The sequence below is a fragment of the Chlamydomonas reinhardtii genome, chromosome 14, assembly GCF_000002595.2.
Source record: "Chlamydomonas reinhardtii strain CC-503 cw92 mt+ chromosome 14, whole genome shotgun sequence".
NCBI classification, from domain to species: Eukaryota; Viridiplantae; Chlorophyta; class Chlorophyceae; order Chlamydomonadales; family Chlamydomonadaceae; genus Chlamydomonas; species Chlamydomonas reinhardtii.
In genome coordinates this window covers 1,584,233-1,610,775 of record NC_057017.1, presented here as the reverse complement: position 1 = coordinate 1,610,775, position 26,543 = coordinate 1,584,233, and the positions used below count along the sequence as shown (strand labels likewise).

The 26,543-nt window shown below is 65.4% G+C and overlaps 4 protein-coding genes across 4 annotated transcripts in view; 3 read left to right on the top strand and 1 right to left on the bottom strand.

The window, feature by feature from the left end:
• CHLRE_14g618860v5 (uncharacterized protein) overlaps positions 1-12,707 on the top strand; it is a 20,434-nt gene extending 7,727 nt beyond the window's left edge. Inside the window, exons 10-31 of the mRNA XM_043070140.1 lie at positions 395-527; positions 930-1,075; positions 1,312-1,421; positions 1,583-1,700; positions 1,974-2,051; positions 2,641-2,943; positions 3,353-3,573; positions 3,711-4,452; positions 4,867-4,929; positions 5,317-5,445; positions 5,914-6,063; positions 6,448-6,576; positions 6,899-7,150; positions 7,581-7,634; positions 7,948-8,163; positions 8,621-8,779; positions 9,041-9,082; positions 9,335-9,589; positions 9,849-10,658; positions 10,870-10,959; positions 11,155-11,267; positions 11,501-12,707. Of these exons, the coding sequence (XP_042916813.1) occupies positions 395-527; positions 930-1,075; positions 1,312-1,421; positions 1,583-1,700; positions 1,974-2,051; positions 2,641-2,943; positions 3,353-3,573; positions 3,711-4,452; positions 4,867-4,929; positions 5,317-5,445; positions 5,914-6,063; positions 6,448-6,576; positions 6,899-7,150; positions 7,581-7,634; positions 7,948-8,163; positions 8,621-8,779; positions 9,041-9,082; positions 9,335-9,589; positions 9,849-10,658; positions 10,870-10,959; positions 11,155-11,267; positions 11,501-12,251 (5,064 nt within the window). The 3' untranslated portion in view covers positions 12,252-12,707. The remainder of the gene's footprint in view (positions 1-394; positions 528-929; positions 1,076-1,311; positions 1,422-1,582; positions 1,701-1,973; positions 2,052-2,640; positions 2,944-3,352; positions 3,574-3,710; positions 4,453-4,866; positions 4,930-5,316; positions 5,446-5,913; positions 6,064-6,447; positions 6,577-6,898; positions 7,151-7,580; positions 7,635-7,947; positions 8,164-8,620; positions 8,780-9,040; positions 9,083-9,334; positions 9,590-9,848; positions 10,659-10,869; positions 10,960-11,154; positions 11,268-11,500) is intronic.
• Positions 12,708-13,713: 1,006 nt separating this feature from the next.
• On the top strand, positions 13,714-17,420 carry CHLRE_14g618820v5 (uncharacterized protein). The gene is made up of 5 exons (XM_043070139.1): positions 13,714-14,412; positions 14,607-15,839; positions 15,970-16,458; positions 16,744-16,854; positions 16,970-17,420. Exons 1-5 carry the CDS (start codon positions 14,140-14,142, stop codon positions 17,102-17,104), a joined length of 2,241 nt encoding a protein of 746 aa, XP_042916812.1. The 5' UTR covers positions 13,714-14,139; the 3' UTR covers positions 17,105-17,420.
• An 853-nt stretch (positions 17,421-18,273) lies between these two features.
• Positions 18,274-23,179, top strand: CHLRE_14g618800v5 (uncharacterized protein). Its single transcript, XM_043070138.1, has one exon. The coding sequence runs from the start codon at positions 18,375-18,377 to the stop codon at positions 22,668-22,670; it is 4,296 nt and encodes a 1,431-aa protein (XP_042916811.1). The 5' UTR covers positions 18,274-18,374; the 3' UTR covers positions 22,671-23,179.
• A 12-nt stretch (positions 23,180-23,191) lies between these two features.
• CHLRE_14g618776v5 (uncharacterized protein) lies at positions 23,192-26,493 on the bottom strand. The gene is made up of 4 exons (XM_043070137.1): positions 26,357-26,493; positions 25,928-26,026; positions 24,617-25,657; positions 23,192-24,499 (listed from the first exon to the last, which is right to left on the bottom strand). Exons 1-4 carry the CDS (start codon positions 26,432-26,434, stop codon positions 24,107-24,109), a joined length of 1,611 nt encoding a protein of 536 aa, XP_042916810.1. The 5' UTR covers positions 26,435-26,493; the 3' UTR covers positions 23,192-24,106.
• Positions 26,494-26,543: the final 50 nt, after the last annotated feature.

Here is a 26,543-nt window from a genome sequence, read left to right as displayed (position 1 = left end):
CGCCACTGTGCTGGAAGGGCCGGGGGCGGGGGCGGGGGCCACCTCGGAGGCGGGGGCCGGGGGCGGGGGCGGGGACAGGCGCAGAGGCGGGGGCCGGGGGCGGGGGCGGGGGCGCTTAAGTTCGGTGGACTGCATTTGGCATAGCGCGTACTTATAAAAATATGTATGGTGTAATGCCCATGGGTATTGCGCCTGCTGCCATTTGTCTTGCCTCAGTGCAAACGCGCCATGACCTTCCATTTGACCTTCCTCTCCTTCGCTCCCAATCCTCGATACACTCCCCCCTCCTGCAGTCTTTAGTGCATTCTGTACCGCTCTTCCAAACATCCTTGCAGCCACCCAAACAACTCCGCTCCTCCTTAACTAGGTATTATTGTAACCCCCCACCTCGCAGGACGCCAAGATGTTCCGGCGTAAGAAGTGGAAGTACCTGATCCTGGATGAGGCGCACATGATCAAGAACTGGAAGAGCCAGCGCTGGCAGACGCTGCTGCGATTCAACGCCAAGCGCCGACTGCTCATCACGGGTGCGCGTGCAGTCATGTGTGTGTGTGTGTGTGTGTGTGTGTGTGTGCGTGTGCGTGTGTGTGCATTCCGCTTTGCTTCCCATCTTGCCAAATCTCCTATTCACTCACACAGTCCACCGTGCTGTGTTTCTTCCAACCGTTCCCTCACATAGCTCGCCCTCATGACCCGACACAACCAGCCCCGCTGCTCCAAGTCCCCACTACCCTAATCCACGTAACCCCTTATGGGATTGGTTCAGAGTTCACCCTTCACCCCACCCGCCCGGCCCTCCCCACTCCCCCTCTGCCTGTGCTCCACGAAATTGGCTTGTTTGGTTCATTTCGGGCTGGTGTTGACATCCCCACCTCCCGCCCTTCCCCGCCTGCCCGCCCCTCCTACACACACGCACGCACCTACCTCAGGCACGCCGCTCCAGAACGACCTGATGGAGCTGTGGTCGCTCATGCACTTCCTCATGCCCGGCCTGTTCGCCAGCCACGACCAGTTCCGAGACTGGTTCTGCAACCCGCTCACCGGCATGGTGGAGGGCAGCGAGGCATACAACAAGGTGGTGTGTGTGTGTGTGTGTGTGTGTGTGTGTGTGTGTGTGTGTGTGTTTGGAGGGTGTGTGTGTGTGTGTATGTGTGTGTAGGGGGGGCTGGGGGGTGGGGGCTGGAGAAGGGGACGTGCGGGAAGGGGACGTGTGTATGTGTGTGGGGGATTGTACATACCAACCGAATCCAGCCCTATCCTTTCCCCAAATCGAGTTAATCACGATTGAAATCCCCCCGCACACACACGCAGCAACTTGTGGAGCGGCTGCACGGCGTGCTGCGCCCCTTCCTGCTGCGGCGGCTCAAGTCCGAGGTGGAGCGACAGATGCCGGCCAAGCACGAGCACGTGGTGTACTGCAGGTGGGGGGGGGCGTGGGGGGCGGGCTGTGGGCGGTTGTGGGTGTGTGTGCGTGTCCGAACGCGAGTGTCATTCCCATGATTGTTACCCCGCAACCCCACCCGCGCGGCCCCCTTCACCCCCACCTCCCCCAAACATCCCTGCAACCCCCCGCCCCTCCCAGGCTGTCCAAGCGGCAGCGCAAGCTGTACGAGGAGTACATGAGCAGCGCCGAGACGCGGCAGCGGCTGCAGACCGGCGGCTTCCTGGGCATGCTCAACTGCCTCATGTCGCTGCGCAAGGTGAGGGACGGTGCCCAAACTAAACCAAACCAAACTGAACTAGCGGAGCACTGGCAGCGGCGACAAGTGCAAGCGGTAGTACCGTACAGTTCTTGCCGCAGTCCCACCGACGATTGGGAAGGCGGTGGCCTGCCCGCTCACGCCCCCACAAGCCCCCACAAGCCCCCACAAGCTCCCACAAGCCCGCTGAACCCGCTACGCCCCCGCCCGCTCTGCCGCCCTCTCTCTGTCTCACGCACACGCCCGCCCGCACGCACGCACGCCCTTCTACAGGTGTGCAACCACCCGGACTTGTTCGAGGGCCGCCCCATCGTGTCCTCCTACGACCTGGTACCGGGGCTCAGCCTGCAGGTGCGGGGGGGGGGGGAGGGGGGGAATGGGAGGGGCGTGTGTGTATGTATGCATGTATGTGTGTGGCCCCATCGTGTCCTCCTACGACCTGGTACCGGGGCTCAGCCTGCAGGTGGGGGGGAGAGCGGGAGGGGAGGCGTGTACGTATGTGAGTGTGTATGTGGGTGTGTGTATGGGTGTGGAGGGTGTATGTAGCTAATGGCGTGTGCAGTTGCCTTGGAAGTTCACGCACAGCCGCCCTTTGCAACCCCTTGAGGCTGTTGAGGGCAAAGTGTCTGCGCCATCATCACTCATACGCCTATGCCAATGACAGGTAGTCATGGACACCCGGCGGGTCGGCGCCTTTCCCCGTCGCCATCATCGCTACCACTGACTTAAAACTCACCCTCCCACACACCCCACACACACCCCATACACACAAACATTATGTTTTTCAACACATAATGTTTTCCTTGTGCTCTTTAACACACACACACACACACACACACACACACACACACACACACACACACACACACACACACACACACACACACACACACACACACACACACACACACACACACACACACACCTCCCACACACACAGGTACCCTCCGCCATCATGAACCCGCTCTACACCTGGCCCGCCCCCGCCAAGCTCTCGCCCGCCCAAATCGAGGCCATCGCCGCCGCCGCCGCGGCCGGCGGCGGCGCGCCCGCGCCCTCGCCCGACTTCCAGGGGCCCTTGGAGCGGCGGCACCCCGCCTTCCGACCCGCGGGTCACGTGGGCGCCTGCGGCAGTGCCAGCGTGTCGGGCCGGCCGTTGGAGGTGCTGGCGGGGGCGGGGCTGCTGCTGACGGCGTGGGAGGGGCTGGCCACGTGGGAGGCGGAGGACGCCATGGCGCTCATGGTGGGGGGGGGGCGTGGCGTGGCGTGGCGTGTGTTTTTCGTGTGTGTTTGCGGGGGTGGTTGTGGGTTTTTCATGTGTGTTTGTGGGGGTGGTTGTGGGTGGGGTTGTTGCGGGGCTGGTTGTGGGGGTGGGGGCTGGGGCGGGGGTGGGGGGTGGGGGGACGGTTCGCCAGTTTTGGAGGCAGGCACCAGCGGCACGGGTAGGGCGGGTGTAGTTGGGGTTGGGACATTGAAGATGGGTAGGGTGTCGGTATGCCACGGCCGTGCCGCGCCCTCCGGCAGCACTGCTCTTGACCGTCTGCCCACAAGACTCAAGTGCGAACAAACTTCAGTCGCGTGGCCTCAAATGCAACGCAAGGCACCGGTAACGCCGTCTTAACACGTTGTGGTTCGCACTGACACGCACACAGGTTCCGTACGAGGCAATGGCGCGCGAGTGCGGCGTGCCCGAGTGGGCGGCCACCAAGGGCGATGCCGATGTGCTGATGCGCGCGGCGGCGGCGGCACGTGCCGCAGCCAACGCCGAGGTGGGCGGCGCCGCCGCCGCCGCCGCCAGCGCCGCCGCCGGCGCGGCGGGGGCGCCGCTGGCGCTGACGCCGGGGGCGCAGAACCACCTGGGGCGGCAGTACGGGTGAGGCTGTGTGGACCGCGGGGGGGCATTGCAACTCCCCAACCCTGCTGCCTACTTCGCTACACTTCTGAATCATGAATCTAACCCCCCAAATACACCCCCACCCCCTACCCACCTTCACACACACCCCACCACAGCTCGCTGCTCCACGACCCCGCCTACGCCGCCCTGGCCGAGTCACTGGCCGAGCAGCAGCGCCGCGCCGCCGCCTGGCGCTCCAGCCGCCTGCGACTGGCGGCGGCGCTGTCGGCGCAGCGCGCCGCCGCCGCCACCCCGCTGTACGGCAGAAACCTGATCGCGCTGCTGGCGGTGGCGCACGCCAACTGTACGGCACTGCGGCGCGGCGCCGCCGTCGTGACCGACTACAACTGGGCGGACGTGCAGCACGTGGCGGCGGCGGCGGCGCAAGCCGCCGCCGCCGCCGCCGCCACCGCCGCCACCGTCGCCGCCTCCGGCGGCGCGCTCGACGGTGCTGGTGGCGGCGGTAGCAGCGGCGTTGGTGTTGACGTGGCAATGGGGGAGGCGGCGGCGCAGGTGTCGCCGGCGGCGCTGCCAGCGCTTGTGCCTGTGGGCCGGTCTTGCTACCCCATGCGCCCCTCCATCCTGGAGGAGGTGGCGGCGAGCTACGAGCAGCGCGCCGCCGCCATCGACCCCGTGCTGCGCGAGTTCATGTTCGTGATCCCGCGCGCGCGCGCGCCGCCGCCCGAGGTGTGGTGCAGCCGGCCCGACGCGGACGAGCTTCGTGCTGTGGCGCGGCGGCGGCAGGCGGCGCTGGGGGCGTGGTGTACGGCGGGCGGGCCGCTGCGGCTGGCGTTTGTACGGCAGCAGCTGTTCTTCCCCGACAAGCGGCTCATCCAGTACGACTGCGGCAAGCTGCAGGTGTGGTGGGGGGGGAGAGGGCGTGTTAACAACACAGATTTGTGCGTGGGGTTCCATGCATGTTAAATAAGACGAGAGGGCGTGGGGCGGGGGGTTGTGAGTAAGTAACACCGTGAAGCAGACCAGCGCAGCAAACCAAACCAAGCCAAACTAGCGGAGCACAGGGCGGTCACAAAAATGGTACAGAGAAGTGTAGCGAAGGGGGGCGGAGTTCATGTTTGTGTGTGGCGGCGTCTCTGAGTTGGTTGGGGTGTGGCGGGACAGCTACTGCGTGGAGCGACCCCTGCCCGCCTGCCCATCCCGCGATCATGCACACACATACACACACACATACACACACACACATACACATACACACGTCTTTGCGCTTTTTTGTTTTCCTTGTGTTTTTTTAACACACACACGCCGACACAGGAGCTGGCGCTGCTGCTGCGTAAGCTCAAGGCGGGCGGGCACCGCGCACTCATCTTCACGCAGGTGGGTGTTGTGGGGTGGGTGGGTGGGTGGGTGGGTGGGTGGGTGGGTGGGTATCTGGGTGTGGGCGTGGGTGTTGATGGCTGGGTGCGACTCCAAACCCCACCACGGCATACGCCCCCCCCAGTCTGTTTTGCTGTCCTGCGCGCATCCCTCGTCATTGTTCATGTGTGTTGCCTGACCCACCAAACTATTGCACGCCTCGCACCCGCTCACCCCTTCACTTCTTACATAATCATGAATGTAACCCCCTCATACAAACATATACACACACATACACACATGTATACACACACACACACACACACACACACACACACACACACACACAAACGCGCACACACACATTTACACACATGTACAAACACACACATACACACACGCACGCAGATGTCCAAGATGCTTGACGTGCTGGAGGTGTTCCTCAACCTGCACGGTCACACCTACATGCGCCTGGACGGAGCCACCAAACCCGAGCAGCGACAGATCCTCATGCAGCGATTCAACACAGACCCCAAGGTGCCGTCACAGGGCGGGTTGTGGGGGAGGGTGGGCGGGCGGGGGCGGGCGGTTGGGCGGTTGGGCGGTTGGGCGGTTGGGCGGGGGCGGGGGCGGGGGTGACACGGGGGCGGGGGTGACACAAAACAAACACATGTGATGGGGTGTGCCGCGGGTGGTTGCAGTGGTGTGCTGAGGGGCCTTGTCATCAGGGTTGCTGAGGGTTGCTGAGGGGCCTTGTCATCAGGGCCGGGTCGTGCCGTGTCGGCGGGGCGGCGGCGGCGGCGGCGGCGGCGGCAGCAGCGGCGGAGCGTCCCGCACTGTCGTCCACATCGGTCGCTACTGCATCTGGCCCCTCACCAACTCCACCCCCACACAGCCCTCCAACGCGACCAAACCCTCACCCCCAATCCCACCAACTTAATTATGAATGGAACCCACCACCCGCCCACCCGCCAACCCACCCGCCCACCCCCACCCCCCATCCAGATATTCGTCTTCATCCTGTCCACGCGCTCCGGCGGCGTTGGCATCAACCTGACGGGCGCGGACACAGTCATCTTCTACGACAGCGACTGGAACCCCGCCATGGACGCGCAGGCGCAGGACCGCTGCCACCGCATCGGGCAGACGCGGGAGGTGGGGGCGGGCTGTGAGGCTGTGGGAGGACGGGCTTGGGGCTGTGGGAGGACGGGCTGTGTGAAAGGGCTGTGAGGACGGGCTGTGTGAGCGGGCTGTGTGAGCGGGCTGTGTGAAGGGGCTGTGAAAGGGCTATTGGTTGGTTTTTGCGACTTGGAAACCACCACAAGTTTGGAAACTGAAAAACTGCACGACACGATTGAGAAAGCTTTGCAACACGCTGACACACAGGGATATGGGGCGCGCGGATGTCTGCGTGGGTGTGCGAGGGCAGTTTGTGATTCCTTTCATTTGACATCCCTTTCCCTTTCCCCCCTTGTCAACATCATCATCTCGTCTTGATTGATTATGCATGGAACCCTCCGCCTCTCCCGTACCCCTCAGGTGCACATCTACCGCCTTGTGTCCACCAACACCATTGAGGAGAACATCCTGCGCAAGTCCGACCAGAAGCGCCAGCTGGACTACTTGGCCATCCAGTCGGGCGGGTTCACCACAGACATGCTGGCGCAGGTGGGAAAGTGTGGGTGGGGTGGCGGTGGTAGGGTGGTGGTAGGGTGGGGTGGTGGGGTGGGGTGGGGTGGGGTGGGGTGGGGTGGGGTGAAGGGTGGGGTGGGGCGTGGGGGGGCGGGGGGCGAGGTAGGGTGGGGGGGGGGCGTGGTTGGGTGGGGGGGGGCGTGGTAGGGGGGGGGGGGTTGGTGGGGGGGATAGGGTGGTGGCGATAGGATGGCGCGAGGGCGGGGTTGGTGGTAGGGTGGGGTAAGAGGGTGGGGTAAGAGGGTCATTACCAACAACGCTAACCCGCCGCCCCGCCCAACCCGACAACTCGACGCAGCTAAACATCGCAGCACTCATGGGCGGCGGCGGCGCGGCGGGCGGCGCGGGGGCCGGCGGCGGCGGTGGCGGCGTGGGCCCCAGCGCGGAGGACCTCAAGGCGGCTCTTCGGCGTGTGGAGGACGTGGATGATGCGGTGGCGGCGGCGGAGGCGGAGAAGGAGGCGGACGAGGAACTGGACGAGTTCCGGAAGGAGCCGCCGCCGGGGGCCGCGGGGGGCGAGGCGGGCGGAGAGGGCGACGACGACGACAAGGTGGGCGGGTTGGGAGGGAGGCGTGGGAGGGGAGGGCCTTGGGGACGGATAAGTTCCTTCCAGTCGAAATGGCAACATGAATGGGAGGGAAGGGAGGGCTTAGGGGGTTTATGCCTTCCAGTTTCAATACCGTAATAGACCGTTGCCAACCCACAAGCCATAGAGCGCGGAGGAGAAGGGGGTATACGCCCTAGCCTAACGAAATACGGTAGGTCCCAATACGGCAGTCCAGGAGTCGTCGCCCGACCCGATGGGACGGGAGCGAAGAGGAATGCGGAGGTGCAGGGCAAGGGATGTGTGCATGTGTCTGTTGCTGTTGAGCGTGAGTGGCTGCGCTAGTTTGACTTCCTTTGTCTTTACACGACATGCAGCGCTTGTTTGACTTTCTTTGTCTTTACAACACGTGCCCCGACCCCGACGACCCGGACAGGACGAGGAGGGCGGCACGCAGGGCGGCAAGGACGCCGACGACGACGGCAAGCAGGTGCGGTATGTGTGTGTGTGTGTGGAGGGGGGCGGGGGGCTTGGAGGTGGTGTGGGTGCAGGTGTGCCGGTGTGCTAGTGCGGGTGCGGGTGTGGACGCACAAAGATTCCGAAGCCGGATGAGAGGGTGACAGCAGAGACAGCGGTTGCACCGGGTTTCCTGCGCTTACACGATATACATGCCGAACAAACCTCCCGACAACCCCCCGCCTTTCCAAACATCCTTGCAACCCTCATGCATGTGACCCCAACATGAATGTAACCCCACACACACACACACACACACACACACACACACACACACGCGCGCGCAGGGCGCCAGCTCCTCCCTGCTAGCCGACATCGACGCCGACATGCTCAAGGCGCTGGCGGGCGGCGGCGGCGGCGGCGGCGGCGCGGAGGGCGGCGCCACCGGTGACGACCTGGAGGGCCTCATTGGCGGCGCCGGCGGCGGCGCGGGCGGGCCCGCCAGCGCCACCGACATCCTGCAGCGGCTGCAGACCGGGCTGCGGCCCATTGAGCAGTACGCGGTGGGTGAAAATGGGGTGATTGGGGTGCGGGTGCAACCCGGTCTGCAGGTCATACCTGAAACCATAAGGTCGTACCAACCAGGTCATACCTAATACCGTACCAACCTAAATTGCTTGACGTCGAGCCAGCAATGCCTGCAGGGCACTCCCCTCGTAGCTCACCGCCTCACGTCCGTCATGCCCTCGCACCTTCCCACTTCCTTCATCCCCATCCTCCTCTCCTCCTCGCCTTACATTCTGCTGTCCCTGCTCTGCCCTTCCCTACCCTATGCAAATCCAATTCCCGTATCCAAACCCTCTTCCTTATCTACGTAAATCCACTCGCCCCGCACACCCTGCTATACGACTGTTCCTGGCTACGCCACATGGCTACGCCTTCACTTCTTACCTAACCACAAATGTAAACCCCCCCCCCTGTACCGCTTTTCCAAACATCCCTGCAACCCCCCCCCCGCAGGTCCGGCTGCTGGAGGACCTGAACCCGGTGGACATCGAGGGCGAGGCGGGTCGCGCCATCGCCGAGCTCAAAGACGAGGACTGGGAGTTGGACGCCATGCAGCGGCGGCAGGAGGAGGCGGACGAGGAGGCGGCGTCCGCCTCGGACGAGGACAAGCTGGTGAGTCAGGTTTTGGGGTTGGGGTTTGGGGGTTGTAAATACCATCCCGATCCAAACCATACGAAACCAGCGGAGCGCAGGCAGAGGGGTGTTTGGGGCGGGCGGGCGCGATAGCATTGTGGCCGGTTGCAATGGCCGGGTGGGGATGCGATGGGGGTGGCGTGGCCGTGGTGCTTAGATGTTGATGCCGATCATGCATTTCTGTTTTATCCCCGCTTCACGGCGCCCGTCCTCTGCGTCTTCCTCTGCCTGCCTGCTCAGGTGGAGGACTGGGACCGTGAAGCCGCCACTGAGGCCTACCAGGTGGGTAATTAGATCATCGCTGCTGTGTGTTTGAGGGTGTGACTGGTTGCTAGCGTTTGGCGTGCCCGGAGGATCACTTGCACGCCCTACCTCGCTCCCCACGCGGACACCAAAAGCAACAACCCAACCCCCACACGAACACACACGCACGCCCCCGTGATCTATCTAACACACAAAAACTAAACGTAAAAACTAAACGTAAAAACAAATACGTACACACACACACACAAACACACACACACATACACACAGGAGTACGCGGTGCTTGTGGAGGAGCACCTGCGCGAGCGCGAGGCGGCGGAGGCCGCGGCGGCGGCGGCGGCGGAGGCCGAGCACGCCCGACTGGTGGCGCTGGCGGCGGAGAATGGCGGCGTGCTGACGGCGGCGGACGTGGCGGCGGCGGCGGCCATGGGCCTGGCTCTGCCGCCGGGGGTGGTGGTCATGGGCGCGGACGGACAGCCGATGCCGGTGGAGGTGGCGGGCGGGCGAGGTCGCGGCCGGGGCCGGGTGAGCTGCGAGCGTGTCGCGCGTGGATGTGCGTGCGCTGGCTGGGTGTTCAGCGCCTTGCGTTGTTGGGTGGCTGGGTGGCTGGGTGGCTGGGCCTGCTGAAGGGAAAGAGCAATGGGCAGGTAGTCGTTCTCGCGTTTGCGTTGTGTATGCCGGTCTGGTCTGACGTCATTAAGTGCAGGCAACGGTAAGATGGGAAAGCTACCGCTCGACTTGTGAGTCCACTATGCTTACAACCGCTGCGCGTGTTTCCCTGCAGGGTCGGGGTCGCGGCCGCGGCCGCGGTCGTGGAGGCGACGGCACCGATGGCGCGGCAGCACCCGGCTCCGAGGCCGGCGGCGCCGCCGCAGGCGGCTCCGGCCGCGGCGGCGGCGGCCGCGGCGGGCGGCGGCGTGCCTCGGTTCCCAAGGGTGGCTACGCCGAGTCCAGCGGCGAGGAGGAGGCAGACTTTTACGGCGACGACAGTGACGAAGACGGCGCGGGCATCACAATCGCGCAGACGGCGACCAAACGCACCACCCGCGGCGCCGCCGCGGGCGGCGTGGCCGGCACGCCGCCGCCAGGCGGCGGCGGCGGCGGCGCCGCCAACGGCATCGGCGGCGGCGTGCCCGGCGGCAGCACGAGCTGGATGGCACTGGCGGTGACGGATGCGAACTCGCCGGCGGCGGCGGCGGCGCCGCCGCCGTTGTGGAGCCCGGCGTGGGATCCAGCGCTGTGCAGCGCCGTGTCTACGGTCATGGACCGTACGGCGGCGGCGGCGCCGCCGCTCAGCTCCATTCCTTGGGTGGCGGTGTGCCAGGGCGTGCTGGCGGCGGTGCGTACGGCCTGCGCGGCGGCGGGTGCGGCGCCGCCGCCGGGCGCCGTCAGTGCGGAGCGCTGCCGCCGCCGCTTCGCGCAGCTGCTGGCGGCGTTCCGGCCGCACCTGGCGGCGGCGGCGGCAACCAATGGCGGCGCCGGCGGCGGCGGCGGCATGGCGGCGGGCGTGGCGAACAGCAGCGCGGCGCTGCTGGGTGACCTTCGCGAGCACCTGGCGAGGGCGGTGGACGGGTTGAGCCGCGAGGCGCTGCAGGTGCGGTTCTTGTTCTTCTGAGGTTTATGTGGTGACATGTCGCATTCATTTTCAGGCAACAGCATGCCAGAGACTTGGCTGAATGCATGCGCCCGCCTGCTCGCTTCCACCTCCAGTCCAACTTTAACGTTACTCTTTTTACCCCGCAACCGAGTGGTCCGAATCCACCAAATCCACCAAATCTACCAAACGTTGTTATGTTTTCACACAGGTGCTCAACAGCAGCGTGAGCAGTGTGCTGCGGCCGCAGCACGTGCTGTTCGGCCAGCCCTGCGCCAACGGACTTGTATCGATGCTGCAGGTTCGTTGTCGGTTGGCAACGGCACTTGAGCCCTCAACCGAATCATAGCTGGTTGTTGTGTGTTGTGGCTGTCGCGGGTTTATTCCAAGCCTTCATTCTTCTCGTCCATAGAACAATGTGCTTGCCAGCCTTTACGTTATATGTTTACGCAACATGTTCACGTGCACGCCGTTGTTCGTTTACCGCCACCCACAGCAAGTGCTGCGCTCGCGCGGCGGCGCCCGCCCCGCTCCGGCCCAAGTGGACCTGCTAGTGTCGCCAGCCGACGTGGAGTCCCTGTTCGGAGCCCTGAACGACTACCTCAGAAGGTGTGTGTGTGTGTGTGTGTGTGTGTGTGTGTGTGTGTGTGTGTGTGTGTGTGTGTGTGTGTGTGTGTGTGTGTGTGTGTGCGTGGCTAATGAGTACTAACGAGCGCTTCCGTGCATGGAGAACTGCACTGGGGCTGGGCGAAAATCGCCAGCTTGCTTGCTTTTGCCGTGCTGACAAGATGCGGCTAGGCTTGATGTCCCTTACACGCATGTGCATGTGTATGCACGTGCAGGCACCCGCCCCCTGCGCCGGTGGAGGGCGTGGTGGACACCAAGCGGCCCTACGTGCGACGCAAGGGGGTGGGGGCAGACGGCGAGGACGGGACCGCGCCCGCTGGGGCAGGGGGCGGCGGTGGCGGCGGCGGCGGCGGTGGCGGGTACCATCAGTACCAGCAGCAACAGCCGCAACAGCAGCAGCACTACCAGGCGCCGCCGCCGCCACAACAACAGCAGCAGCAGCAGTACCAGCAATACCAACAACCGCAGCAAGTGGCGCCGCAGCAGCAGCAGTACCAACACCACCAACAGCAGCAACAGCAGCAGCAACACCAGTCGCAGCACTACCACCAGCAGCAGCAGCCGCAAGCGCACGGCGCCGCGCCGGCAGCGCCGCCCGTGCAGGCGCCGCAAGCAGCAGCACCCGCACCCGCCACGGCACCACCAGCAGCAGCAACAGCAGCAGCACCAGCAGCTGCCAACCCCCTGGCTGCGGTGCATGCGCAGCTAGCGGCGGCGCAGGCGCAGGTGGCGGCGGCGCAGGCGCAGCTGCAGGCGCAGGGGCTGCAGCTGCCGCAGGCGCAGCAGCAGGCGGCGGCGCAGGCACAGGCGCAGCAGCAGCATCTCATGTACTACAACATGATCATGCAACAGCAGCAGCAGCAGCAGGCGCGGCAGCAGCAGCCGCAGCAGCAACAGCAGGGGCAATTTGGCGTGCAGCAGCAGCAGCAACAACACCAGCAGTACTACCAGCCGCCTCCGCAGTAATGCGGTTGTGGCAGTGGGTGGGAGAGGCATGGGTTGCCTTCGGCCAGTGCCACGGCGTGTGCCAATTTGACAACAACACGACTGGATATGCATGTCTGTGCGATAATGAGTGCGGATGGGTGCCCAGGGAGAACTCAATGCAGGGCTTGAGGCGTTGTGCCCCGGAAAGGCAATGAATGGACTTGATCTACACACGCGTGATCGACGCGTGTGAGGTCTGGGGCGGTTGTTGCATGGTGGCTGTGTGCGGCGGCAGTGGCGCGGGGGTTAGCGGCAGTCGCTTGGGTGACGGTGTGCACGGGATGCGAGCCGCTGCTTGACGCAATGCATTTGTGGAGGGCCAGGCGTGCAGGGCAGGCGTGCAGGGCAGGGCAGGCGGGGGCAGTGCAGGATATGCAGTTCTGTACGTACCGTATGGCTGTATGGGCCTGACGCGGGCTGTAAGGCTTCAGAAACCATTGCTCAAGTCTCCTTTCAAAGGTACGGGACCATCAGCCAAAGCCGCCAGCGGCTGCCATCTCAGGCTAGCGGCTGCATGCAATGATACAGCGCAGAATACGGTAGCGCAAGGCGCATGCGCGGAAGGTACGACTGGGGGTACGACTGCGAGTACGACTGGGAGGTACGACTGCGGGTACGACTGCGTCCTCCTGTGCGGCGACCCCGACTGCTGCAGCCTGGACGGCCCCAGTGCGTTGATCCCGCCGGGCGGCGGCAAGCTGTGCAGCAGGTGCAAGGCGGTGCGGTATTGCTGCGGCGCCTGCCAGCTGGCGCACTGGCGCGAGGGCGGGCACAGCGCGGCGTGTGCGCGGATGGCGGCAGCGACTGCCGATGACACAGCGTGATAGCGCTCATCGTAGAGGAGTCGACTGACACCACTTTGGTATGAAACGGAGGAGTTCCATCCCTTAACGACCGTTCTATACGGGAGGGGGTCGGTCGTCCGCTCAGGGGGGTTCCCGGGGGATTCCAGAACGTGGGGGCTGGGCGGCTGGCACTTTGTTTCCTATCCCCCGCTGAGTTCGGGCTGGTATCTACAGCCCCCCTCTGCGGGTCCCGCCAGGACCCGCCAGGGGCCCATGGCGGGGGGGAGGGTATACAAATACCAGCCCAAACGAAGCCAAACCTATGTAAACGAGCGGAGCATAGGCAGAGGCGAACGGTGGGGGGCACATAGGGTGTCATGCACGTAGTTTCAGCCATACGGCAATACGTAGGGACAGAGGTACTGAAGCCGCTGCATTGTGTGTTTCACCACCCCGGGTGCCCCGTTCAGATAGGGTATAGCCCCTATAGGAGTCATGTTCAAGCGGTGCAACTGCGGCGTGTCAGCTCTTGCCTGTGCCCCTGTGCCATGGTCAGCCGCAGTGCGACCCACAACTAGCCCGGCAGCTGCAGCCCTTTCAGCGCTAACCGCTCTCATTTTTGTTCCTACGCCTATTTGCATGTAAATAGGCCGCGGGGAAAATTCGGCATCTCGCTCGCAATCTGCATGCTGCCAAGCTGTCGCAAGACTGGTAGAGGGGCGCACAACGTGTCGAGGCTTTGCGCTGCATGGCATCTGGTCACGCATCTGCTTTCCTTTCGCAGACCACACAACGTCGACCAAAATGCGGTCTAGCTGGACTTCTGTCTGAGAAGATAGAAGCCGGTGGCGTGGCGGTCACGCGCGAGGAAAGCCTCGCTGCGTTAGACTTCCTGGTCGCGGCCCTCACCCGGCTGCGCTTTGAGGCGCTGTGCCTGCTAGGGCTGGTAGCGGTCCGCATGTGCGAGGACGCACGGCGAGAAGGTCAAGGCCTGCAGCCGCACTGCGCAACGTGTCGCCGGCTTCGGAAGACGGAGCTGGTGGAGGACGACGTGTACGCGGCGATCTGCGCTGTGTCGGTGTATGTGTGACCTCACCGAGCAGGGCCGGAAAAGGGGCTGGCCGTCCAAGCGAGACCAGCATCCTGAGGACGACCTTTTCCGGCATGTCTGCGAGGAGCACTTCCCGCGCGACGAGGAGGCCGCGGGTGCTCGCGTCAACAGGTCGGGCTTGACTCCCTTCCTGCCGCCGTTGTCGAAGGGCATGTTTACCAACGTAAACAACCACTACGGCGCAAACTTCGCAGCCTGGCTGGCGCGCAGCTTTCGCTGCCGCATCGACGACGAGCTTCGCGAGGTGGGGCAGGCGGAGGTGGGGCAGGCGGAGGCGGCGGGGCAGGAGGCGGGGCAGGCGGAGGCGGCGGGGCCGGCAGAGGCGGGGCCCCGGGGCGCGGTGCACGTGCTGTGGCACTACCACTTCTCCGCCTTCCGCCGAAGGAAGCGGCGCCTTTACTGAAGTTTTTCTCCTTTCCCACGTTCCATGTCCCGCAGCTCCGTACTCCAGCCACGGAAAAGCTGGACAAGCTGGCATGGAGCATGGCGCATGCCGTGCTCTACGACGGCGAGTTAGAGCAGCCGCGCTGGTGGGTGGGTTGGGCCCAGGGCGCCGCCGCGCAAGCTGCGGGCGGGGCGGCTGCGGCGGCGGCACAGGGCGCCGGCCCTGCGGGCGGGGCCGCCGCCGCGCAAGCCGCGGGCGCGGCGGCTGCGGCGGCGGCACAGGGCGCCGGCCCTGCGGGCGGGGCCGCCGCCGCGCAAGCCTGGACCGCCCTCGTTGACTACGTCAACGCCCAGCGTGCGTCGAAAAGGGCCGCAGAGCTGTTGCTGCGGGAGGTCAAGGGGGCGCAGGCCACGTACAAGAAGGCCAGCACGCGGCACATGGAATGGGCTGCGGAGATTCTCGCAGGCCTTGAGGCACGCCGCGATCAGCTGGGGGCGCAGGTGCAGCAACTGACGCAGGCGCAGCCGTTGACGCGAGAGGACACGCAGCGGCTTGCGTCCTTGCGCCGGGAACTGCATCGCGCACGTCCGTTCACGCTGACCCCCAGCCCCTCCTTCGCGCCGATCTATGTGCCCCTTGACAACACGTCCATGGCCCGCCTTCCTGGGCTGCTGCCCACCCTGGCAAGGCGCCATGGCGAGGTCTTCGCCGGTGCAGGCGCGGGCGCCGTGGCACCCTCCTCGTTTGTCCAGGCCGCGTTTGGCGGCGGGGGCATGCAGTCGTCTGCCACGCTGAACGCCGTCGGCTGGGGCCTGTTCCAGCTCGGGGGTGTGACCTCCCGCAACGCCCCCTTCGCCAACTACATCACCACGGACGGGGTGGCCTGCAGCGTCGCGCGAGAAGCGCACAACAAGCCGCTGGCCAACTTGAAGCCGGCGACCGCGCCCGCCGATGCGGAAGAGCTGTGCACCCTGGAGGAGATGAAGGCCACGCAGATCATCGGTGTGGACCCGTGCGGGGGAGGGAATTGGTTCATGGCAGCACGGTCTCCGCTGTACCAGCCAGGGCCCTGGGCTTGGGAGGGTGTCAGGGAGGGTGTCAGCCCTGCCCAGCGCTCCCTGCTCGAGCTGCACGACAAGCAGCTGGATGAGGAGTTGTTCCCTGGGCAGCTGCCGCCGGAGCCGCGTCGCAGGCGCAAGGGCGTCAGGCGCGAGGGTGGCGGGCGCAAGGGGGGCGGGCGCAAGGGGGGCCACCGCCGGAAGCAATCGAAGCACTGGCAGCCGCGAGCCAGGACAGCGCGGCGGCGGCGCCAGAAGCGGGGCCGATTCCATATGAGCATGGGCCACTGGCGGCACATACATGTCAGGCCTGGAACGACTCCAGCCAAACCGCCCACAGCTTGCGCCAGCCCTGCAGGCGTACATCGGCGGCATCCCCATGGCGGCGACCGCGTCGGCGGCCCGGTTTGAAGAGCGCCTGCGCTACCTCTTCGCCAGTGGGGCGGCAGGGCAGGCGGCGGGGCAGGAGGCGGGGCAGGCGGCGGGGCAGGCGGAGGCGGCGGGGCAGGCGGCGGGGCAGGCGGAGGCGGCGGGGCCGGCAGAGGCGGGGCCCCGGGGCGCGGTGCATGTGCTGTGGCACTACCACTTCTCCGCCTTCCGCCGAAAGCGCTGGGCTGCGTTCATCCAGCGCGACCGCGCGCTCCACCGCGTCGCCAAGCAGCTCACGGGCGGCAGGCCCAAGGAGCAGGTGGTGGTGGGGTGGGGTTCGTGGGCCTTCCAGGGAGGGAAGGGCGGCTCCCCCATCTCCGTCAGGGGCGGGCGCGCGCTGACGGGGCGGCTCATCAAGCTGCTCCGTGAGCGCTACGCCAAGCATGTGTTCATCGTCGATGAATACAAGACCTCCAAGGTGGGTGGGTTGAGTGGGATTGCAATTGCTGGTGGGTGGGTTTATGCCTGGTGGGTGGGTGGGTGGGTTGAGTGGGATTGCAATTGCTGGTGGGTGGGTTGAGTGGGATTGCAAGGTGGGTGGGTTGAGTGGGATTGCATGGTGGGTGGGTTGAGTGGGATTGCAAGGTGGGTGGGTTGAGTGGGATTGCAATTGCTGGTGGGTGGGTGGGCCGCTGGGTTTATGCCTGGCTTTAGCGGAAGCCCTTGTGTGGCCCCCCTCCCTCCCACCCTCCCGACCACGCAGACCTGCTACAACTGCGGGTGTCAGGAGATGGCCATCAAGCGGCTTGGGGGGCTGAAGGAGGGGCAGCGGCCCTGGTCGGTCAAAGTCTGCAACGACTGCTTGACGACCTGGGTGAGGACCGTGCATGTGCGGGGACGGCTGGGCACTGGGGACGGATTGATTGACAGGTTGACGGTTGGGACAGCTCATGTGCGCTCTTTTCTTCCTCCCCGTTCCCCATCCCCAGAACCGCGACGTCTCCGCCGCCAACGTGATCCGTGCGTGGGCTCCTCCTGCTGAAGCTGATGGGCTTCGAGCGGCCGACCAAGCTGCAGCGGCCGCCATGGCCGCCGGCAACGGCGGGGCCGGGCTGAGAGCCTGAACGGCGCTAGCAGGGCGTGGGGCTGAGGGTGCACGTGTCGATTGGCGGCGAGTGACGTGACTAGTTTGTTAGCTGCGGGTTAGTACGGACTGTGCACCCCACCCAACCGGCCACGTCCGGATTTGCGGGGATGCCAAAGGCCCCCAACATAGAGGCGTGTGCTTAGTAGGCGCCCGCGTCAAGGTGGCTGGGTTGATAACGACCCGGGAGGGGAGGGCTCAGCCCTTTTCCTGCCTCCCTAAGGCAGCCACCTCATTGTTGTTCCTACGCAGGCCTTGCAGCCTCCAGCTTTCCCTGCCTGTAAGCCTGTGCCCATGTGGCAGGAACAGCGTTCTGAAATTCTGTTTCACTGTCTCACCGCTGCCTCCCCTGTACGGTACTGAATCCATTCAGCTAGACAGCCCAGCCCAAATGTCAGCTTTCCGCCTGCCTGCAATCTCAATAACGTCATTTCCGTGTCTCGGTACTAGCTAGCCAACAAATCTTCCCTGCTTCCAGTCTCAATTCCTCCAGGCAATGCCTCAGATGCCTCTCATCCCCACACGCAGACTAGTGGACGTGCGATGGGACAGTGTCAAGGCAGGTTGGTGAAGTCCCGCAGGGTGCAGCTAATTCCCAGACATGGCGGCCCCCGCGCAGGGGAGCCGGGGTAGGGAAATCAGCCGGGGTGAGCTTGTCTCACTCCTCCTTAAGACACGCGGGCACCTGTGCCCTTCGTAGATATTATTTCATCAGGGGTGCCCCTGCTCAGCGTGTCCTCATACGTACACGCTGGGTGTGCCGTAGGCGCGCTTTTCAGTCGATCCATGGGCAGCACGGTCAATCCTTGTATCGCAGCCAGCAAGGGGGAAGCAGTGGGCGTGGTCACGATTTTCTGAGGTTCCCGGCTCGGCTGGTTCACAGCTGTCCGGCAACGGACATGGGAGCGTCGACTTGTCGTTTTCTAAATACCTTTTCCTGTAGAGAGCGACAGGCATGATGGCATCCGCATGATGGCATCCGCCCGAGATGGGGACCGGGGAACTCCCACCTGTCCCCACCCACTACTGTCCCACACGGGCAGGGGTTCCCCTGTACACGGGCGGGTCCATCCGGGGCCGAAACCCGAGATTGGGCGTTCCAACTCATACACTGCAGTTATAATCCTATACAGCGCGTTACCCTCCGTATATGTGTATAGCAAGTGTTCACGCCGTAGAAGCGGGCTGAGGGCCTAGGAAAGTTGCTGCAGCTCAGCTGCCAACAGCTGCAAGGCCGTTTACATCCACACATGTCTGCACCTCGAATTAATAGCGCAACGAGGCTGCGCGAGAAGTTGTTGAGCGTCAATGAGCTGGGCTATGCGGACGAGCTGTTCCTTGCCCTGGATCGGCACTGGGAGAAGCTGGGCTACCATGCTGGAGCATATAATAGCGACTATGACGACGCAGTCCTGGCCGGCGCGGTGGCGGCGCACGTTATTTCGGCTCATGCGATGGCTCGAGGTGGCGCCGACCAGCTTGCTGCTTGGAATTGCTTCATTAAATCAGCACATCTGCTGATTAAACTGCCTACGGCATGGCCACCTACGGCGCGTGTAGGCCTAGCGCTGCTGCGAGCCGATGTGCTCAGCGCATACGCGCGCATCGCTGCCGCGGTCGGCCGGCAACAGCCCCGCGGTCTGTCCGCGGCGGACGGCAGCACCAACGGCAGCTCCAGCGGCAGCAGCAGCAGCAGCAGCAGCAATGGTGATGGCGGTGACAGCAACAGCAACCGTGGCAAGGGGGTGGGTGACAGAGGTGGCGAGGCGGGTTGCAGGGCCCCCGGCGAGACGCAAGCGCAGCTTGACTCCTACACGGTAATGACCAGCACCGCGTTATTTCACGATCTGATTGTTGCAGCCGACCAGACCTGTGGGTTTGCCGAGCTGCTGACCGCGCTCGAACGCACACAGCTGCTCGAGCACCAAGCCGGTGCCATCCTGCGTCTGGCGTCAGCGCCGGCGTCGGCGTCGGCGGCAGGGCGGCAGGCGGCAGCGCAGACAGCAACAGCTGCCGCAGCGGCAGCAGACGCTACGTTCGCCGCCTTGGCAACGGAGGAAGGAGTTGCGCCCGGCGGGTCGCCGCAGCAGGCCGGCGGCACTTGCAGCAGCGGGGCCGATCCCGCAGCTGCAGCCATCCTTGCGGCGAGATCATTCACCGGGTTCGCCTCTGTGCTGGTGTGGCCTCCAAGTAACGGGCCCGTGAGTCTGGAACGCCTGGCGCCGCCGGCAACAGGGGCAGCGGCCGGGCCGCTGGCGGCGGCGGTGGCGGCACCTGCTGCTGCTGCCGGCGGCCGTAGCTGTGCTAGCAGCGGCCATGGCAGTAGTAGTGGATGCGTTGGTCAGGGCGGGAGCAGCAGCAGCAGTGCTAGCGATGGCAGTAGCAGCGTGCGGCCCGCAGAACGTGAGGCCACGGCGGCGCCGTCGCCGTCGCCCGCTGCTGATGAGAGGGCTGAGGCGTTCTTTCAGTCGGAGCTGCCGCGTGTGCGGTCGCTTCTGAGCGGTCCGTGTGTGCAGCTGCTGCTGGCCTGGGTTTGGGCCTGCGTGCAGCAGAGTGTGACGGCTACTCCCGTGGCAGGCGGCGCACAAACTGCCGCCGCCGGCAGCGGACCAGCCGCCGCCGCCGCCGCCACCGCCGCCGCCGCCGCCGGGGCTGCATCTGCTGCGGCCGGGGGTGCACGCGGGGCGGCGGACCTGCTGGACTGGCGGCGGAGGCGGCGCATAACACAGAACCTGACGTCCCCGCCGCTGCCGTTGCCACAGCCAATGCGGCAGACGCTACGACTGCCGCGCGAGCTGCCAGTGAGGCCGCTGCCCGGTGACGCAGTACTGGGCGCCGAGGACGGCAGCGGCATTGACGACAACCGGCAGCAGCTACTGAAGCAGGTGATGCAGATGGCGGTGGGGGTGATAAATGCCATGCAAGTCACAGTCGGTGGCGGCGGCGCGCCCCGCCGCCGCCGCAGCGGGTTAGGCAGCAGCAGCCCGGCGGCCGCCGCGGCAGCTGTAGCGGCCTCCGACCTCGCCGCCACCGCGCCCCAGCAGCCGCAGCAGCCGCAGCAGCTACAGCCACAGCCGGCGGCGCCAAGTACGGCAAGGCGGAATGACAGCGGTGGCGGCAGCGCGCGGGCCGCGACACCCGTCGCTGCCGCTACCCTTTCCGCGCGCCACGCCTACAGCCTCCTGCTCACGATGCTTCACGACTTTGTTTCGGTGGCAGCGCCAGCGCCGCCGCTTCAGGGGCTGCTGAGCGTTGGGTCCCACGTGCTGCTCCGGCTGCTGACGGAGCTGCCGCCGCGCCAGGCAGCGGCGCGGCTGCCGGGGCTGTGGCAGCTCCTTGTGAGGCTGTTGCCCGTGGAGCCCGAGGAAGTCATGTGCGAGGCAGTTGGAAGAGCGCTGCAGCTACAGACGCAGCCTGTGGGCCTTGAGGGCCTGGCAGCGCTGGGCCATGCAGCAGCGCAGCTGCCGCAGCGGGCAGCAGTAGCAGCGGCGCCAGCTGCGCCGCAGCCGGCTGTTGCAGCCGCAGCTGCTGCCACAGTTCCTGCTGCCGTGGCAGCAGCAGCCGGCCCCAGCTACAGCCTGCGCTGCGCGCTGGACGCGGGGCTGCTGCCAGCGCTGGAGCGGGCGCTGCGCAACCCAGCGGCGTGGCCGCCCCCCAACCCCAGCGCCCGCCGCGAGGGCGACCCGCAGCTCAACGACCTGGTGCATGCAGTGTTCCAGGGCTCGTGTGCCGTGCCGGCGCTGCTGGCACACGGAGACCTGGCGGACGCGGCGAGCCTGGTGGCGACCCTGGGCGCGGCGGCGCGAGCGGTCGCGGGCATGCAGCCTCTGAATCTTCTTGTGCTAATCGAAACCGGCATGACTGCCGTCACACTCCTGCTTTGTGTGCTGGATCAGCTGTGCGCGGCTCTGGATGCGCAGGTGGCTAAGCCGACACAGGCCACATCCGCGTCGGCATTGGCATCTGCGTCAGTTCGAGCGGCGTCGGCGGTGGCAATGGCTCCATCCGCGGAAGGCTTGGCGCTCATAGCGGCGCTGGGCGGCGCGCCGCCGCCAGGCTCGCCGGCAGCGGCGCAGCAGGCTCTGCTCGCGTCCTTCGCGCTGCAGCAGTGGCTTCCAGTCCTGATTTCCATGGTCGGCCACTTCCTTCGCGATGTGTTGTTGCGTCAAGTGTCGGCAGCAGAACGCAAACTTCCGGACACGAAGGCCCTTGTGGTCACGCTGCTGCGCGCTCTGCGTCCTGCTACGCGCGTTATGCTGGCGGTGGCGGCGGCGGCCGGCGAACCAAGCGGCGTGGAGGCGGCGGCGGCCAGCGGCAGAGACGTAGCGTCAATCCACGCAGGGGAGGCGGCGGCTGCAGCCCAGCAGAGACGAATGGACGCCTGGCGGCGCGTGATGCTACAGCCCTGCGCCAGCGCCGTGCAGCGGCTCGTGGTGATGATGGTGTTGCTGGCACAGCAAGGCGATGGTGGCGCTGCCGCAGCCGTCACGATTCCCCCGAAGCTGGAGGCGGCAATGTGGGACCTCATCACTGCCTATCTGGCGGTGTGCGGTCCGGAGCTTGAGCTGATGATGTTGCTTCAGCCGGTGCCGCCCGGGCCGGTGCAGCGGGCGGCGGGCGGTGCTGCTACTGCCGCAACAGGCGGCCGCCGTGACCGTGCTCGCGCCGACCGCGCCCGGCGTGGTGGCAGCAGCAACAGCAACAGCAGTGACAGCACCCGTCCCGCCGCCGCCACGCCACCAACACAGGAAACGTTGGTCGGCTCGTTGCTTGTAATTGCAGCGCAGCGGCAGGGCAGCCGCCACGGCGCGTTACTCACATATCTGAACTCGGCGGGGCGGGCTCAGCTGCTGTTGCCCTCACAGACGGCGGCAGCGGCAGCAACTGAAGGGCCGGCTGCCGCTACTGCTCCCGCTGCTGCTGCATCTAGCGGCCCTCGTGCTATTGCTGATGCTACCGCTGCTGCCGCTACCGCTGCTGCTGGTGATGCTGCTGCTGGTGATGTGGTTGCCGCGGGCGCGGAGGCGGCGCTGCAACTGCGGCGTGTGCTGCTGCGAGACCCGGCCTGGCAGCGGCGCTACGGACCGCCTATGTCGTGGCTGCTGTCGCCTGTTGAGATGGAGGTGCGGCTGCGGCGGGGCGGTGTGGTGCCGGGTGGCGGGGCCTGGTGCTGTGACGGCGAGGGGTGGCCCATGGTGAGCGGCGGCGGCATAGGTGGCAGCAGCGATGGCGGAGGCAACAGTAGCGATGCAGGGGCGGCAGCCGCCCAGGGCGCCAGCGGTGGTGACGACTGCGTCCTCCTGTGTGGCAACCCCGACTGCCGTAGCCTGGACGGCCCCAGTGCGTTGATCCCGCCGGGCGGCGGCAAGCTGTGCAGCAGGTGCAAGGCGGTGCGGTATTGCTGCGGCGCCTGCCAGCTGGCGCACTGGCGCGAGGGCGGGCACAGCGCGGCGTGTGCGCGGATGGCGGCAGCGGTGGCGGCGGCACCTGCAGGTCCTGTGGCGGATGTACAGGCGGGGCGGCGTAGCAGCCAGCGCATGCTCTGAGTGCGTGCTTGGTTCACATGTGCGATAAGGTTTGCTCGGGGAGGAGGGGCCCATGGAGGAGATACGATAGAACCCGGCTTCAAATTTGACGCGCAACAGGACGATCCGCCTGCTGTGTGTTGGGCTAGATGGGCTGCTAAGCGGCCTGGACCTCGAAGATGGGTTATATATGATGGAGCAATAGGCAGGCGTTGTCTCGGCATGGATGTTTGGGGCCGGCGGTGCTGTGCTGTTTCCAGCGGTGCGTTGATCCCGCCAGGCGTGGTGTGCAGCTTGCGGTGCTCGCAGCGGCGCAGGGCCGTTGTGAGCTGGCACGGAGACCCACGATAGGTGGATGATCACGTGATAGTAGGCCCATGGCTTGAGTGACCGACGTGACAGCAGATGCTGGATTGCTGCACCGCGCAAGTGTATGTACGTAGCTACTGCACAGTTGACGACACGACCCACATCAGTGTTTCAGGCTTTCGGCGCCAGTATTCATACAGTAGGCATTAGCTGCCACGGATCAACGCCCTCAGGGTACGGTAACCCTTGTTGTGCATTGCTCCGCGCCGAACATTGCACAGTCCGTTACTCACACGCACACTCTCTCCGGCGTTTAGATTCATGCCAGTAGTGACATGTCCGGATCATACACGTCCATAGTCATCAGCACACCTAGAGCACTCCGCTTATCCACCACTACCACAAGCGCCACAGGCAGCGCAAATGAGAACCGCTTACGGGTTCGGGTCTAGACGAGTGCACGCAGCCGACCTGATGTATAGCCGTGCCAGGAGCAGGTACGTACATGCCGTACACACAGCATGAGGATGAAGTCAACACGCCATGCTAGCTTGCTATGCAGTTGCAACCGCAGCTGTGCAACATGAGTCCAACATCGCAGATGTCAACACGCACGCCAAGAGGTAATAACACACACCTATTGCTCATCACGTAAAGCAGTGGCAGCACCAGTACCGCCGCACCCGCTTACATGCGCGCAGTCTTGTGCTACTGCCACGCACGGGTCCCGACATTCCTGTTCCAAATGGGTGTGTCAATCCAAGGTGTCATGACATAGCTTCAGCCGTACGGCAGTGCACAAGGACAGGTATACTGAGGCCGCTGCACACCGCGCGACATTACCCCGGGTGCGCCGTTACGTTCAGATTGGGTATAGCCCCTACAGGAGTGTTCAAGCGTGTTAGTGCGGCATGTCTGCTCTTGCCTGTGCCCCATGTGTCCTGGTCAGCCTCAGTGCGACCCACAACTAGCCCGGCAGCTACAGCCCTTTCCGCGCTAACCGCTTCGCAAACGTACGACGCCGTGCCGCGCCGCTGCCCCACTCATGCCACGCTACCTCCGCCATGCTCCGCTGTTCAAACCCTACCCACTGCGCCCGCCTGCCTCCCAATCCAAGGCCCATAAAACTGTGGTTGCCGCAGCTCAGGCTATTGAGGGCTCCCGCCGCCTGCTGCTACCGCCAGGGCTGCTGAAGGGGCTGAGGCCTGGGAGGCTGCCGGCGGCACAGCCTCGCAACAAGCAGCCTCACAGGCACTGCTGACGGTGGCACTGGCGCCCTCGCCCTCCACCACATTGCTGCCAGGCTCTGCCGGCCCCGGGGCCGCAGGCGTGGCTTCCCTCACCATGGCCGCAGCCGGCGCCGACGGCCCTGGGAGGCCACGTAAGTTTGTGAAGGCACGTCGGGAGCTGCCGCCGGTGCCGGCGGCGGGCCTGGCGCTGCCAGGCGTGGCAGCAGGCACCGGCCGTGAGGTTGAGGGTGATGCGGATGATGAGGCGGCCGACGGTTGGTGACGTGACGATGGCGTGGTGGAGGACAGCGGCTGTCGTTGAGCACTACTGTGGGGGCGTTTGCTGCTGCTGGTCGTGGGTGAGCTACCGGTGGTGGTGGTGGCGGCGGTGGTGGTGGTGGCGGCAGGACGCGGCGCCTGCCGACCCACCGGCCCGCCGCCACTGCTTGCACCACTGCTGGTGCCGCCCGCAGGCCGGCTGCTGCAAGCCGAGTCCACCACAGCCCGCCGCCCGCCGTCCAAGCCACCTCCACCTCCACCCACGCCCTGCTGCGAGCTGCCCGCGCGACTGCTGCCTTTCCTGGTGGGTTTGGTGCCTCCGCTGTTGCCGCTGCCTCCATCGCTGTCACCTCCACCGCTGCCACCGCCGCTGCTGTGCCGCGCCCCGGGCGGTGCGAAGGCAGCTCCAGCGCCCACCCCGGCCGGCCCCGCAGCGTTGCCGTACGACCCCTGCTGCTGCTGGGCCTGATGGGGCTGCTGGTACGGCCCCGAGGGCCACGTGGGCTGCGGCCCTGTCCTGGGGCGGTACAGCACGTGCACCTTGTCGTACGCAACATCAAGGAGCGGCCTGAAGCCTTGGTGGTGGTGGTGGTGATGCTGCTGCTGTTGCTGTTGCCGCTTCCGTGCCAATTCTGTAGAAGGCTCTGATCGGCCTCGCCCGGCGGAGGCGCCGCCGCCGCCACCGCCACAGCTGCTGCTGATCACGCTGAGACTGGGGCTGGCGGCCGTGTCCTCGCGTGCAGGTGCCGAGGAAGGTGCGGTCTCGGGCACACGCGGAGATGCCGTTGCGGTCGCCAGGGGCATCGACACGCATGGCGCGGGCGATAGCTGCAGCTGTGGGCGGCGATGTGGAGCGCCGCTGGCGGGCGTGGCAGGCGCACTGCGTGCAGCCACCGCCGGTACCGCTGGTGATAACGGCTTGCTGCTACTGCCGCCACCAGCGCCAGCGCCGCCGGACCGGCCGTTGCTACTGCCGCTTGGGCTGGCGGCGGGCAGCGGCCCCTTGATGCCCGGGGGTCGGGCGTTGAACTCATGATATGCGCGGAGGTCGGGATAGCCCACCCGGTAGGCCGGCTGCTGCGGCTGTAGCTGGTGCTGCGGGCCGCGGGCAGCCATCAGGGCGGCGGCTGAGGGGCTGCTACAGCTATGGCTTCGGGTGGAGCTGACGGGGCGCTTGATGGACTTGGATGCCTGGAGTGATGGATGGATGGAGTGATGGAGTGATGGATGGATGGAGTGATGGAGTGATGGATAGATGGATGGATGGACGGATGGATGGATGGATGGATGGATGGATGGATGGGTACATGGTTGCGGGGTCCGGGGGCCAATGTGGTTGGGGACTGTGTGAGCTGTTGCTCTGCACGGTACGGCGGTTCCGTGACGCGCATTCCCTCGCTCCCGGCTCCGACCCTCCCCACCGCTTAACAACGCATGCACGCTCTGACAACCACCGCTCACCTGCAGTCCTACGACTGTAGTTGCAGCTGCTAGCTCCGTCTCGGTGCCCGCGGCGCGAAGGCTGGCGAGGCGCTTCAGCAGCTCTCGGCGCCGCGCGGCCTGCAAAACCGCACACAGGGGCAACGGGTAGTCCAAGCGCGCGGCCGGACAGGGGCAACACCCGAAGTGTCATTCAGGGTTGAAAAGCGACAACGTGTTCGACAGCTGTTTGGCAACTTTATCTCGTTACGCTTGTTGGCGGGCGTGGAGGCCATGAACTTGCACCATCGGTAACTGTTGATCCAACGCCATTTACTGCGGTTCTACCCTTCCATGCGCCACAGTTCAATATGCATGTCCCACTACAGCTCCAAGAATGGCCAAAACGCTGCGGGGCCTGGTAAGCCGCTCTCATGGCCTTGCCATGCTCCTGATGAATTGAGCGCTTACCTCCAAACTGTATTCATTGTCGTCTGCTGCGTCTAGCCCAGCGTCTCCGGCACTCTCCAGCGCTGAGATGTTTGCCATTAAGTGTCACCGTCAGCGGTTTGCTCTTGAATTGACAGAGCCGAACTAGATAATTTAACTCAAGTTATAAGCCGGTGCACCACATGTGAAAAACTGAGTTTCTGGTTCT